Source organism: Fusarium tjaetaba (genome assembly GCF_013396195.1).
Source record: "Fusarium tjaetaba strain NRRL 66243 chromosome Unknown NRRL66243_c0000177, whole genome shotgun sequence".
Taxonomy (NCBI): domain Eukaryota; kingdom Fungi; phylum Ascomycota; class Sordariomycetes; order Hypocreales; family Nectriaceae; genus Fusarium; species Fusarium tjaetaba.
In genome coordinates this window covers 135797-150234 of record NW_023501373.1, presented here as the reverse complement: position 1 = coordinate 150234, position 14438 = coordinate 135797, and the positions used below count along the sequence as shown (strand labels likewise).

Below are 14438 nucleotides of genomic sequence, written 5' to 3'. Positions count from 1 at the left end.
CTCTGCCGAGTCTGCGGTAAGGCCAGGGGTTCAAAAAGGCCTCCAGCCCCAGTGTATAAAGGTAAACTACCAATAGACTGGTACCGAAGACCCTTTTAAACCCCGAACCTTACCGCAGACTCGGCAGAGTCAAGCTCAGGCTTGACCAGCTGTCAACTGCTCACCATATATGCCTTCATACCCCTAAGAGAAATAAACTTATCCAGCTTCTTTAATGTTGACACATCATTATGAACCCTTACTCCGTCGGGTCAGGAATAGGCACAGCTTGCCCCCGCGTGAAAGAAACGCCATCAAGGTAAAAGTCAGGGCTGAGGCCTTGGTTCTGCGTGATCTTGACGCAAAGATCTGTCGAATCAATGCTTGGGCCGGTATATGAGAAGGTGTAGGTAAAGGTTTTGTAAACATTATTGCCGACGATGCCATCTTCACCAGGGTTGAACACACCGTCAATGTACAGTTCAGCAGTATTAACGTTGTCATCGCAGTTGAGTATGTTTGAGCCATACTCTTTGACGCAGTTCTGGCTGACCTGCGCTTTGAAAGTGTACTCAAAGCCCGCCTCGACTGCGACGCGCTGGCAGACGCTGGCAGAATTGTCAAGGTTTCCAGGCAATTGCCTATAGAATATTAGCACGAATCAGTTAGTATTTCCAGGTTCTAGTAATACGCACAGACACTGGCTACCCTCGGCGCAGAAGAACCGGTTAGTGTAGACTGACGGAGTGGTTCCTTCTACCACCCAAGGATCGACGGTAGAGTCTTCGAAACCACCATTCTCAACGAGGTTGGTGATCACAGGAGGGGCAGCTGTAGTCGTAGTGGCTTCGATTGTTGTGCTCGTGGCGTCGTCGACGGTCGTAGAGGTCTCGGTCTCTTGGGAAGTGACTGCGGTCGTAGTCGCGACAATGGTGGTAAAAGAGCTGATACCATCGGTTGTAGTGGCAGAAGTTCCAGAACTGGTCTCAGACTCAACACTGGTTTGAGACTCAGTGGCACTCGAAGTCTCTCGAGAGGTTTCGCCAGAAGTAGTTGTCTCCAGCTGTGTAGTAGTGGCAGAGTCGGCTGTAGAGGATTCTACGGTAACAGATGACTCAATGCTCGACGCGGACTCAGTGGCGCTCAGGGTTTCTTGAGAAGTAGTCGTTGGGGTGGCGCCTCCAGCAGCTGTAGAGCCAGTTTCGCTGCTGAGCGACGATGTTGTTGTTGGCCGAGGATGGGGGGCGCAGGCCTAAATCTGTAAGCTTCCCTTATGGCGTTAGGGGGCGTTTTAGAGCACCTACGCGAGCGGCGCAGAGGCTCGCGCCCATGATTAGGGTACCAAAGGTAGCAGTAACACGCATCGTGAAGAGACTTAAAGAGCGACTGAAGTTAAAAACGAGTGACTGAAATGTGATAGGTAGAGACAGAGAAATTAAAAGAAACAGAAGAGCGAAATGTTTTCTTATCATCGCGTTGGGCTTCTTCGAAAGCTGAATGACAGCTGGAACTATTGGCTTTAGGGCGCGCTACTTAAACAGATGTAGCTAGCAGATTCAATAGTCTCGCTTGACACCCCCGGTTTTTTTCAGGGGTAACGCAGGTCAAGGCAGCTCCTAACTTTAGACATCAATTGTTCTTCCGGGTAGGTACAGAATAAATTGAGGTTAAAGATGATCTTATCTCCATCATCAGCATGAACCTACGTATTCCTGTTGTTATTCTGTTACCAGTTACATATCAGCTTTGAGCTCAGTCTAGTTATCATCGGAGCCGCTGATGGACATTGCGCTTTTGCTATGGGAGGATCCAGTTTGTAAAGTAAAGGTGTATCAATTGACCTCTGAAGTAATTGCTTAGGGACTGCTCTTTGTCCCTCCGTCGAGAGCAATGCCAATGAGTTTTCTGTACTGAGTAGCCTAGATTCATTTCACTTGGCTTCATATCAGTCAATCAGCCTATGTCGGGAGTTTAAGAGCTGGTCCCAGATGAAGTGAGACTTGTGGCTGATAGCTTAAATCTGGACAGAGAACGCTATTCTAACCAACTAGGCCTATAACGGTCAAGACGGTACGACATTAGAAGACAATTTCCCCGCCTTTTTCCTACTATGACGCCAACTCTACTGATCTCATCTCAGTCTTCTTACTTTGCCATTTATTTCCTCCTCTTGTTAGTATTAACTCCACGTTTGTCATGGCCAACAGTGACACCATCGCCTACAATGTCGCCGTCTTCATCAGCACCTTGTTCCTTCTCGAATTTGGTGCCGATAAGTTTGTCGACCATACCGCCGTCGTCGCCCGTCGGACGGGAATTCCTGATACAGTGATTGCCCTGCTCACTGCTGGTGCAGAGTGGGAAGAGGTACCGCTTGAACCCACTAGCTCACCTCTATGTTCCTAGGTTAAACTCATCACAGCTCGTTGTCGTTGTTGCTTCACTAGCGCAAGGTCGACCCTCGCTAGCCGTTGGCAATATCATCGGCTCAGCCATCTCGAATATCCTTGGCGCCTTTTCACTCGGACTTTTGTTCCGTCCCATGGGCTCACACGTTGAGTTTGACAGGAGCTCTAGGATATACTCGCTGTGTTTACTAGTTATCACTACCTTTGCCGCGCCAATTATTTACTTCTCCCAGAGGATCGTCTGGTTGGTATGTGGTTCTGTCTTGATTGTGCTCTTCGCCGTGTACCTGTTCTCCATAGGCTGGGCTATCAGTCGAGGAAGTCTCACCGGCCCAGAAGGTTCAGATGACGATAGTAGCGATGATGAAAGCGATGCATCGTCGATAATCGGTGGCGTCTGTTAGGAGTCCCCTTCTGCCGAGCCGTGAGGAACATGAGCCTGAGGATGGCGACCGGCACCAGCGAGTCGATGGCAACCGTTCTGCGGCCGCATCGACAAATGTGTCGAGCCATCGAAGGAGACATGGCCTCGGCTACCATGTCGGGTTTCTGGTCCTTGGCTTCTCAGCCATCTGCCTGTCGGGCTATGTTCTCTCTCACGCCGCCATCAACGTCATAGACGCCATTGGCATCTCCGAAGTTCTGTTCGGTATCGTCATTCTTGCCATTGCCACCACCCTGCCTGAGAAATTCGTGGCTGTCCTGAGTGGGAACCGGGGCCACGTAGGGATTCTGGTGGCCAATACTGTCGGGAGTAACGTCTTCCTCCTGTCGCTCTGCTTGGGAATTGTTATGGTCGATACCTCCGGGAACATTGATGGGAGTAACGTTAAAGCCCAAGAGTTATGTGTTCTCTGGGGCTCTACGCTAGCGCTCACAATAACCGTTTGGTATGGCGAACGGTTTGATCGTTGGATTGGAGGAACCATGTTATTTGGTTACATTGTGTTTATAGTCCTGGAGCTTACAACCATTCATCGTGGGGCAGACTCTCTATAGCTATTATAGTAAATGGAAAGGAATGCTAAGAAAGTCAGGATTGTCGTAGGATCAGCCCACTAACTGGTTATCAAGTTTGTCTGAATATATATATCAGCGATGCCTCGGGAGCGAGTATAGCGAGAGTCTAGACTGTCGTGCGCTCCGTTTTCGGGCTTTGGTGTGAACCCGGTTCCCAGATAGCAGTATCATGGTATACAGGCGATTGCACTTAACAAATAAGAGAGGCATATAAGTGATATAAGAGAATTACACAGATGAATTGAGATGAATTACTGGATTTAAGGCTGGGGATTGGAATGTTGTTTTAGTAATTTTTTTAAAAAAAACGTCCTATTGAGCTATAGAGACCTTTAGTCCTTTGACTCTATAGCGTTATAAACCTACAAATAGAAGAGTATTGAAACTATTAGTTTTTGTCATCTTTGGGTTGGATTTAAGACTAGAACCCGGGAACAAAGCTGGTAAGGCGGAATGGAACGCCAACAATCAACGTGCGTTGTCTGAAAATGAATCCGCCTCGGGCGCCTTGTTTGCCTCATGAGGGGCAACAGCAACAGCCCCGCACCAATAAGGCCATGGCGAACCAAGCTGACAACCAGTAAGATGTTGCTATATAAGGGGGCAGTCCGCCAGGAACACTGGGCTGAAATTGTTCCTCGCCGGACATCTAGTAAAAGACGATCGAGTACTCGAACCACCGACCCAATCCTTCACTTTATCAAGCAAGGCTATCAGAATCACCAATAGCGAGTAAACTTTAGCCTGCAATTCCAATTCATATAGTTTCTGCCGCTGACTTGGCATCCAGTGTTCCCAGATCCTTGCGACTTCAGTGCAATAAACCTTTCCGCTGGCTTGCCTGATCCGGACCTGACGTCAAGACTTGAGCCAAACATCGATGAAAACAAGAACCACAATTCGCAAATCGATTCCTGGGGTTTCGGGACTGCGGGGAGACCCAAACAGACCACAATGAAAAATACCTACGCTTACGAGGCTCTCGGTAGTGGTAACGACGGAGCTTATTATACCTTGAGGGTCAGTTGCCAAAAATACCAAGGTCGAAGCACAACTTTTGCTTCGAACCTCACCGGTAGTACTACCCAAACTTGTCGATTATGCCCAAGCCTTGGAACTTCTTCTATCAAGGTTGAGGAAAGAGAAAATTCATCTACAGACGAAGCTCTGTGCAAGCATAAGAAGCGTCGTGCGCGGCAGGATCAATATTCGCAGTAACCAGCCAGTCAACCGATGCCATATTGGCAATTGTCCACGACTCAGAATGCCATGTACGAACTGCTATCGATGAAACCTGCTGCGGTTATAATCGGAGCGTTGCGACGCTTACCAACTACCATGCCTGTTGTTACAAATTGCAATTTGGCGAATTCGGCTGCTTGCCATGACCTAAAGAACATGCCGCAGCCGGATGCGTCCATGTTTTCTCTCCGATTGGGTGTTATGTGGCGACAGAGAGAAGAGTCTGGTTGGGAGCTTACGGACCACCGTGGATTATCTCAATGCCTGGTCGAGAAGCCACGAGATCAAATTGTTTCATGGTATATTCCACTCTTGATTAGCATCGGCATCCTCCACAGCGTTTTAGATCCCGCCACAAAACACCGACCTAAGCGATTGAGCATAGATGCGCATCACCAAAGAAGCAGTGGGTGGGGTAAAGAGCAATTACTATATCAACATAAAATTCGGTCCTATATGTAGATGGAAAAATTGCTTAGTCCGAAGCATCATAGCAGTGGACAGAAAGAGTCGGGTCCTGCCTCAAGTCATCAACATCCCTCGATGTAAAAATCCTCGACCCTTTACAATCCTTCTTGCTGCAGATCATCAGTTACTGGCACTCAGCAATATAACATCGCAGTCTTACGGATACAGGTAGCAGAATGTTTGGTGGCGAAGGTGAATACTCTCGACTTTGAAGGTGCTGTTCCAGGATTAGCTTCATCAAAGCGGCTGGTAAGGACTATCGGTACCTGGGTGTAACATTGTTGCAACCATAGCCATGGAGGTCCTTATACGACCCTTTCAAGTTTTTCTTACTATAAACTCTGGCCTAAAGATATCAGAGCTTGAGATCGAGGTAATTGGTATGTATTAAACCTACTGTGATAACATCTGTGGCCGCTATAACGACAGTAGCATAACCAAGGAGTGATAGTAAGTGCATGGCTACTATTTATAGTAGTATGTGAATTGCAACAAGACAAAAGGCGTACTGGTAGATAAAGTGATAGAAGAATAATATGCCTCAGCGCGAAAGAGACCTGCTAGTATACGGGAAGAAGAATGAAATATGCTGTGCTGGCGGAGTTTAAAGGTTATATAGACATTACGCTGGAGCGGAGATCATGCTTCTATGCAAGGTTGTCGGCGTATCGTTGCCGAGCTTTTACAACAGCTGAAGCATGGGTTCTGGCAATTATTGCCGACTGTCTAATCATATGTCTTGGATAATAAAGCAGTAGTACTGTGGCTTGTCTAACGTTTCAGCTAGCCTATTTTGAGGAAAAAAGACGCTTATCTTAGCGGAATATGCGGAATTCATTGACGTTACATTGGCTGCCAAACCTGGCCTTGGGCACATATTCCGCTCTATGCTGCCACTTCTGAGGCCTGGACCTGGAAAATCACCGAACTGTCAAGACTATTTCCAAGCTCACATGGCTTAACCTAGAATGTAAACCTACTCCTCCTCATATCTCACCCATGTCTTTGTCTTGCGAGTAATGCTCGGTCCACTAATCCACAACGGGACCGCAGCGATGAAGAGCACAAAGATGACCAGTGCAACAGTCAAGAACATGAAGTACTTATCCTTCATCCACCAATCCAAAGTGCTGTAAGATACACCAAAGCCGATAACATTCTTGATGACATTAACCACGACACCAATCTGAATGGCCTTCTTGGGGTAGCTCTCCGTGCAGTAAGAAATCATGACGTTGCAGCCTCCGGTGAGATTGGCATTGAGAATGGCCCAAAAGAGCCCAACCACAGCCCAGTGCCAGCCACGCTGGAAGCCAACACCAATAAGAGTCGTAGCGATTGGCGTTGCGATGGCGAATGGTAAGAGGATTGGCAATACTGACTCAGGCTTGAACTCTCCGTGGCGTCGCAAATGTCTCTCGGCAAGCCAATCCGCTCCCGCACCGCCGAAAGGCATACCGGCTAGCAGACCCAGGAGAGGAGCAACATTGTAGAGACCAACTTGGCCAGATGTCCAGAGCCAAGGGGGCTGAGAGAAGGTGATGGAGACAAGGATCGAAGTGGCAATGGTGCCAGCGATTGAGAAGCCAAAGAGCAGAACAGTGACGATTACAGCAGGAGATACGAGTATTTTGAATGGCTCCACGACAAGATAGAAGAAGTTTGGCGGTGGATGGTTGTGTTTGAGGGAGAGAAAGAATGATCGCCTGAACCAGAGTGCACCAGGTTTGCATGACTCGAACTTGGCCACTGACGGTGGGCGTGTCTCATATTGCTGCGAATTCCCAACCTCCTCCAATGGCTCCTTTGGCTCACCAACTTGCTCTTCATCGACCGATTCGATGGAAATATCGGAGAGTTCGGGGTCGCCGGGAACTCGAATATTGGTAAGAGGCTCGGGAAACATCAAGATCATGACGACAAGGTTGAGAGCACAGATGCCACCGAAGATGTAGTTCGGATATCTCCAGCTGCCCAGATTATCAACAGCGTAGCCGGTAATCAGAGGACCAAAGACGGCGCCGGCACCCAAGGCCCAGGTATATACGCTCATGGCTCTGGCGACGTACTCGCGTGGAAATAACAGCACCACGACGACTGGACCGAGAGCTTCTACGACGCCACCTCCCAGCCCTCCTATGACGCGAGCAGCGAGAAGAGATTCGTATGACTGCGCTCTGGCCTGCCAGAAGAAGCCGGCGGTGAATACTGCAAGACCGATGAGGATTGTATAGCGGCTACCGATGTATGCGACGGTGGGCAGTGCCCAGACATTCTAACAATCGGGATAATGTTCAGCGTCGATGGATCTTTAAGGTACAGGGTTAGGTCATAGTACTTACTCCGAGACCAATGCAAAGAGTGCCCCAGCTTGCGAGCTGAGAGATCTTTGTGCTGCTCACATGCATATCCTTCACCAGAGGAAGAAGCATAGGAGGGATGGAAGCACCGAGGACTTGACCCATCATGACGAAGAAGGATAGATTACCCATCATGATCAATCGCCACCATAGAGGCCATGTCTAAAATGTGTCAGTGTTGCATTGGGGATGTGAAAACGCAGAAGAACGTACCATCGGGCCATCCTTGCGGTGTAAAATACTTTCGGAGGAATGCGCCATGTCGTGCTCAGTTTTGCCCTTATAAACTGAGACTGAGATTGGATGCTGAATAAAGTTTCAGAGAAAAATACTCAGAATCTTTTAAATAGCGCAGGGTATTAATGGTAGATCCTGTGTAGTAACGTGCTGCCAGGTGATGGAAGTTGATGCAGCTTAATGCAAAAGTCGGAAGCTACTTAGACTTTTATCCACAGCCTGTTTTGACATGGAGAGCTAGCGATACAGGGAAATCCGGGGTAGTGGCCACGCTAATGCTTAAGCCACGAATCTCCATCCTAGCCTCGGAATTCTTATTTATATTCCGACCTGCGGATCCGGGGTATGACCTTGAAGTCTGCAGCAACAGATGTTGTGCACCCAGCTATCGGGATATCCGCCTGGAACCCCCTCCGGACTGGTAGACCCTGTTTTAAATTGTATTCAAGAAGGCGGTGCTTTTCACATGTTTGGACAATCGAAAAGGAGGTTTCTATTGGCTTCCTACTTTGGGTCGGAATAGCCGAGACACACCACGACCGTCAAGATGTTACATGTCAATTAAAATACACAACCCTTTCTTAACATTTAGAACATGTATCTTAGGATGTCTGCTGTAACGCGGCTTTCCCGAGATACATTTTGAAGGTACTGTGCTGCCAAGGTTGTTTCATAAGAGGACACATGCCCTGTCACCGGCTGAACCGGTGCTGTTGCTCCGATGGGGATAATTATTCTTCCATATCTTGAACACGGCGTATGCGGAAATTGCCTCCTTGTTTCCTATTTTACCACGACAGATTGTGAACAGATAATAGATAGAGCAAGGAGTAATTCATTTGACGCTATGCAAAGGTTGTAGACTGTCTTCCCTTTCTTGAACTGTAATATCGTGATGGTGCAGCCATCGCATTTACTCGCCACTGCAACAAGATACTTCGTTGAAGGTTAGGCACTTAGTAGGTTCCATATTATGCGACTTTGCATAAGCTTAATTGTTATTGAATGAAAATCTACTCTCTCTAAATATTGACACCCAGTTGAGGAGGAAAGAGTGCAAGTCTACTGCAAGATAAACTTGATACCAGCCAGGAGATTGCCAATGAACGTCTTTGTAGCACTCAGCGTCGGAAACATCCAAAAGACGTGAGGCAAACCTTCATAGGTGTCGAGCTTGACGTCGACCCCTTTGCTGCGAAGTTCATGCTCCAGAGCTACGTTGTCATCTCTCAGAGGGTCCGCGCCGCAAGCAACGAGGTAAGTTCGTGGAAACTTGTCCAGGTGCGATGAGAGGAGAGGAAACAGCCACTCATCATCGATATGTTTGTCGAGTCCAGTCGATGCTGCATCAAACGTCAGTAGCTGCTTCGTAATTGTAGTCCGTCTTATTACTTACCGTTGATCATCTTGGCTGTTTGCCCGTCAATGATTGGGACGTCTGTAGCATTCTCTTCCATGGATTTCATGAGGTGCTGGAGATGCTTTGGCACATTTGCTGGATGGACTGTTCCTCCCGCCATGTTGATGACCCCTTTCAGCTGTCCCTCTCGCCCAAGTTCAATGAGCCTATGGGCTGTGGCAAGAGAGAGTGTACCCCCGCATGAGCTGCCCAGCATGAAAACACGCTTCTGGTCTCCACCTAGCCTGGAGGCGTTTGCATAGGTCTTCAGGCCGTCAGCCAGACAGACTTTTAAAAGCCGTGAAGCAAAAGCCACTTACCCATGAGAATCCGTCAAAGGCGTCCTGAAACACTACCTTGATATCGACTGACGGCGTAAGACGATACTCGACGGATACGATGATGCAAGGATACATCGATGCAATCAGTCTGCACAGTCCGTCCTCCATATCAATGGAGCCATCAGAAAAACCGCCTCCGTGACAGAAAACACCAACTGGCAGCGCTTCCTTAGAGTCTCTAGGCTTGTAAATACGGACAGTGACGTTCTCGTTGATCTTCTCGTCCGCTAAGCTACGTCAGCTGACTAAGAGGACCTGAATGTGCTGAATACTTACCAACCTCAAGCCCATCATCCCGGGGAGGAGGCAGATGAGCTCTGATGTACTTTCCAATGGCCTCCCCACCAGCTCGATAATTCTCCATCGTCCCGCCGAGTACAAGGCGGCCACCGAGCTCTTTCTCCACCTGTGACGGGTTAGCTTCTTGAATGCTTCTTCATGGATCGGGTCTAACCTCTAGCCATTCTGAATCCAGGTAAGGCGCCATTATCGAATAGTATGAGATTTTCAAGGAGCTGAAGCTGATGGAGATAGTTGAGATCCAGTAAATGGGGTTTGTGCTGACAGACAAAGTGAGTCGAGTGGATGGCCGTTTATGGTTCTTGCGACTCCTCCGAACTATCGCTACAGTGCCTAACTCCATCCAGGGTTTGCGTAAGAATTACTCTGTGCTTCCACGGAAGAAGTTCCGACTTTGCTTGTGAGGGCCGTGACATGCCCCTTTGCGCACCTTACGCTGCAACGCATCCACTCGTAAAGATCGACACATCTTCGCGTCTTCCGGCGGATAATCCGCAAGGCAGACCTAACAAGATGTTGACACTGGAAATGCATCGCTCCGAGTTCAAGAGTCAGACGCTCGGCTCGACCTCGGTTTGGCCGAGGCAAAAAAGGGGTACTTGTCGGAAGTTCCGAGGTATGGGAATAGGGCTTGACGATCCGAACAATCACACGATAGAATTTCATGATTACCAATGAGATCTAAGAATAAAATCGACATCCTTGTATCTAGATGCTCCTATTGCAGTCCCAGCAGTTTACCAACTACAGACACCCACGAAGCTCACGAACTCACAACTCAACATGAACAAATGTATTTTTGTCGATGATTCCTGTGATCTTTCGATCCGCGACATACCTGAAGCATACCATCCCAAAGATGGCCAAGCTCTAGTCAAAGTCGAGTACTCAGGCATCAACCCAGCCGATCTGAACCATCCGAAGGATCTGGGCTGGAAGAACAACGTCTGCGGCTATGAAATCTGCGGCACCGTTATAGAAACAGGAAGGACTAGTCGCTACGCAGTCGGAGATGCCGTCTTTGGCTCCAACCATCCCGGACGCTCAAAGCCAGGATATCATGGGGGTCATCAGGACTTTATGATAATAGAGTCAAACCTGATGTCGGTCAAATTGCCTGCTCAACTCCCTCGACCAGACGCCGCTGCTCTTAGTATCATGGTACGCTCGGCTGCAGATGCGTTGTTGAATCACTTCGAGATCCCTTTCCCTACTATAGGCGTTTACGGGCCACCTCCTACTGGCGCCTTGCTGGTTTGGGGTGGTGCAAGTAGCGTAGGCTGCGCAGCAATACAGCTTGCAAAGGCTATGGGAGTGAAATGGATATTCACGACTGCTTCGCCTACCAACCACGAGGCGCTTCTTGAGCTCGGCGCAACAAAGTGTTTCAACTATCGAGATTCAAATATCGTTGATGCAGTCAGAGCTACATGTGACGAGATCGGCGTCACCATACGATATGTCCTAGACACTGTGTGCAAGACAGGCAGTCCTGGTACCATTGAGCAATGCGAGGCGATTGCCGCCGGACCAGATGTCACATCCGTTAGTACCCTGCCCCAGTTCAGTAAGCCGCCACGGTGGAGAATGATCTTTGCTTCGAGAGAAACCGACAACCCTGTCCCGTTCGAGTTTCCTGGGGGCAATAAAGCAAATCCTGTATGGGAGGCTCGGCTGGAGAGGACAGTTGTTTGGGCTGCTAAGAACTACGGGTCGCAATTTCGGATCCCCAATATTAAGATCGTGGAAGGGGCTGAGAAGGGAATGCAGGCTATCAAGGATGTGAACGAAGGAAAGGTCAGCTTGACCAAGGTTGTCATCAAGCATCCGCTTTAGGACGTATTAGTGTACATAGATTTCACATATAGCTATTATTAGCAGGCCAATTTCCGTTCATCCCGAACAGCCCAAAAATGCTATCACCCAAAGTCTGCAGATCGCCTAGTCATCGTTTAGTTCACCTCTATCACAGTCTAGGACAATATCAACTTACCTGCTCCAACACACTGTGGATCCCCCAAAAGCTGCCCCATATCAATATCTCCAAAGTCTTGCAGCAGTGGCGTGTTACTACTTTTAGGCATGTGAAGCCGCTCCCCAATCCTAATGAGTTGCTCAAAAGTAAAGGACAAATTCCCGCATGCAAAATTTCGACACTTGGATACCTGGAGTATTCTAATCGCTTCTTGAAATGCGTCCCTACTCTCTGGTCCGTAAGTTTCTGGGTCTTGAGAGACGATAAGCAGGATTATAGCCAGTGACGACACGGTAAAGTATTCATATGAGGTCCGAAGACACTTTAACGGGACTGCCTTATTGATAACGCCGGAGCATAGAAAAATGGTTGCTTTGGCGCACTGGATACACAGTGCTGCGGCTGCGGTCTTGTCGCGGTCGCCTTTGTACGAGTGAAGAAGGGGTTTGCGTAGTAGTATCCGAGAATGACAGATGCGTATCTCTAGAAAGGTTTCTAGGTCATTCATAAGGACCTCGTTCTGAAGAGGATTCCAAGGGTTACTGGGTAAAGGTGTAGATCGGGCGGCTGCCGTGAGGTCCCGGAATTGGTCGCGTAGCCGTTGTAACTTATAATCGAGGTACTCCTTTTGCTGCCGACTCTCTGCAACGGTCTTGGTAGAAGCCTTCGTCAATCCTAATATCTCCGCGTTGAGACGAGTGTATTCCATGGTCACGACTAGGAACGGAGACGAAGTGCCCTTGCTATGAGTCAGAAGGTGTAAGGCTGCGGGTTCGACTGTGACTTACAAGATCAAAGCACCTCTCATCTATGTCTTCATCCTTGGTGGTATGAGGAAGGTCGGTAGCAAAAGAAAACGTCCGGTCCAGTACATATACACAGCAGAATAACTCTCGCGGCGAAAACGAGCCAGGCGTGTCGACAGTCTTCTGAGCCTCTTCTGCCGCGTGATGAAAGCCAAGCTCAAAACATATTCTAGATGCCAGGCTGATAAGTCTCCACGCTTTTACATGTTCCGACTTATGGAAGCAATACAAGCCCTAGAGGTTGCCATCTGTTAGCTGATAAAATGTTCAGTGCGAGTATAGGTCATACCATCAAAGCAGCCATGGACACATCGTCAATATTTGGGCCTCTGCCCATCAAGGCCTTCTCCACTGACCAATCGACGTAGCGTTGAAGATGTCGTGCCAGAGGGCTTGTCTTATCATCTTCGATAAGGAGGGTGAGCCCCAATAGAGCTTTGAGAACATCTATCTTGGTCAGGGTGATCGAAGCAGGCTCTGATGTATGGCTCGCTGAACGCCCAAAGACGGCGTCCAAGACCACTTCTGCTGATTGAAGGTCGACACACGGGTAAATCGGATAAATGGTCTCGGCAAAGGTGATGAACAGGTGCCTAGCTCTGTCGTAACCCAGGTCCAGGATCGATTCCAAACAGTCGTCACTTGCGGATGCAAGGGTTTGTTCTAAAGTCAGACCTGGTTTGCTCGTTGAACCTTGGACGTCCTCCTCGACTTCGTCCACGATACCGTTAGCTTCAAGGCATGATCTCGCCAAGCTGAAGGTATCAACAAAACTTGAGCGGCGAGCCGCAGGTGATTTCTCAGTAGGTGCAGGACTTTGTAGCGAGGCGCCTAGACTCCTACTGGATTGCACAGGTTGGCGTGCTGCTTCATTCAAAGTCGTGATGCCGGAGGTTGCCGAGATGCGAGGCGTGATGCCGTCGTCTGTTGACGGTGAGTATTCCATCTCTCTAGAAATATCAATGAATTAGATCGCGTCCTCCTGGGCACTTGATGTGGAATCCTACAAGCTCATTTCTGTGGGTATGTTGCCACGACGTGGGTAGGAACACTCCACTCCACGCTTGGTACAGCGTTGACAGGGCCATTGGCCGTCACACTTAACCTTTCGAGACTTGCATACCATACTATACTCATTGTGTTAGCGACGAGCGTCCGAGACATCGAAGAGGGGGTTATAAAATACCAGGCTACGAGGGCGTACTCATTGCGCTTTCGCCGCCCGCCTCGGGTGATTCGTTGAGTGTCTGGTGCATTGTCTCTGTTGCCAATTGGTAGTGACATGACAGGGGCGAACTTTTAAAGTTTGTATGTTGATCAGAGTTAAGGCAGGTCGGGGGTTGCATTGAAGTTAAGAAGCGAGTTAGTAGGACATTCCCCGGATCACGTGGGCAGCCCCGCGCTCTAGCCTCGGGGCCCCATACGCACTCACGTTAGTCCAAGAGTCTCATAGTTGCTTCAGGAGGAACTAGGCTCGCTAGAGAGAAATTGACAGAATGATTCAAGCAAAATAAAACCCTATATTGGCTGCTGGGGCCATAGGAGGTCTTTTCATTTGTCATAGCGAACGGCTCTGTTGGAGGTGACTAGCTAAGCTCGATTTATAGCAGACAGATGATGAAATTATGTAGTCAAATCTCATTAATGTCTTTACAGCTCCCATCCGTTTGTTGCTTTCTCCCGCATCACCTCCATCGCTCCATCCATCAGTCTACATGCTTCCTTCCATGCAGGCCTCAAGCTTACTCTATTCCACCAACTTTGCAGATGCGGCAACTCAGCAAAGAATGCTTCAGCTCCCTTCAAATCAATCAGCTGTGACACCCAAGGCATGGACCAGATGTCGACCAGCGTAAATTCTGCGCCACCGAGATAACTACGGCCAGACAAAATACCGTCCATG

At 48.7% G+C, this 14438-nt stretch overlaps 6 protein-coding genes across 6 annotated transcripts; 2 read left to right on the top strand and 4 right to left on the bottom strand.

Annotated features, from left to right (window-relative positions):
• Positions 1 to 238: 238 nt before the first annotated feature.
• Positions 239 to 1343, bottom strand: FTJAE_8295 (uncharacterized protein; the record flags this gene model as incomplete). The annotated part of the gene is made up of 3 exons (XM_037355096.1): positions 239 to 620; positions 675 to 1231; positions 1284 to 1343. The coding sequence occupies 3 exons, from the start codon at positions 1341 to 1343 to the stop codon at positions 239 to 241; spliced, it is 999 nt and encodes a 332-aa protein (XP_037204688.1).
• An 832-nt stretch (positions 1344 to 2175) lies between these two features.
• FTJAE_8294 (uncharacterized protein) lies at positions 2176 to 3386 on the top strand (the record flags this gene model as incomplete). Its single annotated transcript, XM_037355095.1, has 3 exons — positions 2176 to 2346; positions 2402 to 2782; positions 2850 to 3386. 3 exons carry the CDS (start codon positions 2176 to 2178, stop codon positions 3384 to 3386), a joined length of 1089 nt encoding a protein of 362 aa, XP_037204687.1.
• A 2707-nt stretch (positions 3387 to 6093) lies between these two features.
• Positions 6094 to 7738, bottom strand: FTJAE_8293 (HOL1; the record flags this gene model as incomplete). The annotated part of the gene is made up of 3 exons (XM_037355094.1): positions 6094 to 7392; positions 7460 to 7639; positions 7691 to 7738. 3 exons carry the CDS (start codon positions 7736 to 7738, stop codon positions 6094 to 6096), a joined length of 1527 nt encoding a protein of 508 aa, XP_037204686.1.
• A 1038-nt stretch (positions 7739 to 8776) lies between these two features.
• On the bottom strand, positions 8777 to 9941 carry FTJAE_8292 (sterigmatocystin biosynthesis lipase esterase STCI; the record flags this gene model as incomplete). The annotated part of the gene is made up of 5 exons (XM_037355093.1): positions 8777 to 9057; positions 9111 to 9378; positions 9434 to 9681; positions 9731 to 9860; positions 9909 to 9941. 5 exons carry the CDS (start codon positions 9939 to 9941, stop codon positions 8777 to 8779), a joined length of 960 nt encoding a protein of 319 aa, XP_037204685.1.
• A 596-nt stretch (positions 9942 to 10537) lies between these two features.
• Positions 10538 to 11590, top strand: FTJAE_8291 (toxD; the record flags this gene model as incomplete). Its single annotated transcript, XM_037355092.1, has 1 exon — positions 10538 to 11590. The coding sequence occupies one exon, from the start codon at positions 10538 to 10540 to the stop codon at positions 11588 to 11590; it is 1053 nt and encodes a 350-aa protein (XP_037204684.1).
• Positions 11591 to 11673: 83 nt separating this feature from the next.
• Positions 11674 to 13791, bottom strand: FTJAE_8290 (uncharacterized protein; the record flags this gene model as incomplete). Its single annotated transcript, XM_037355091.1, has 5 exons — positions 11674 to 11695; positions 12113 to 12468; positions 12518 to 12769; positions 12825 to 13459; positions 13740 to 13791. The coding sequence occupies 5 exons, from the start codon at positions 13789 to 13791 to the stop codon at positions 11674 to 11676; spliced, it is 1317 nt and encodes a 438-aa protein (XP_037204683.1).
• Positions 13792 to 14438: the final 647 nt, after the last annotated feature.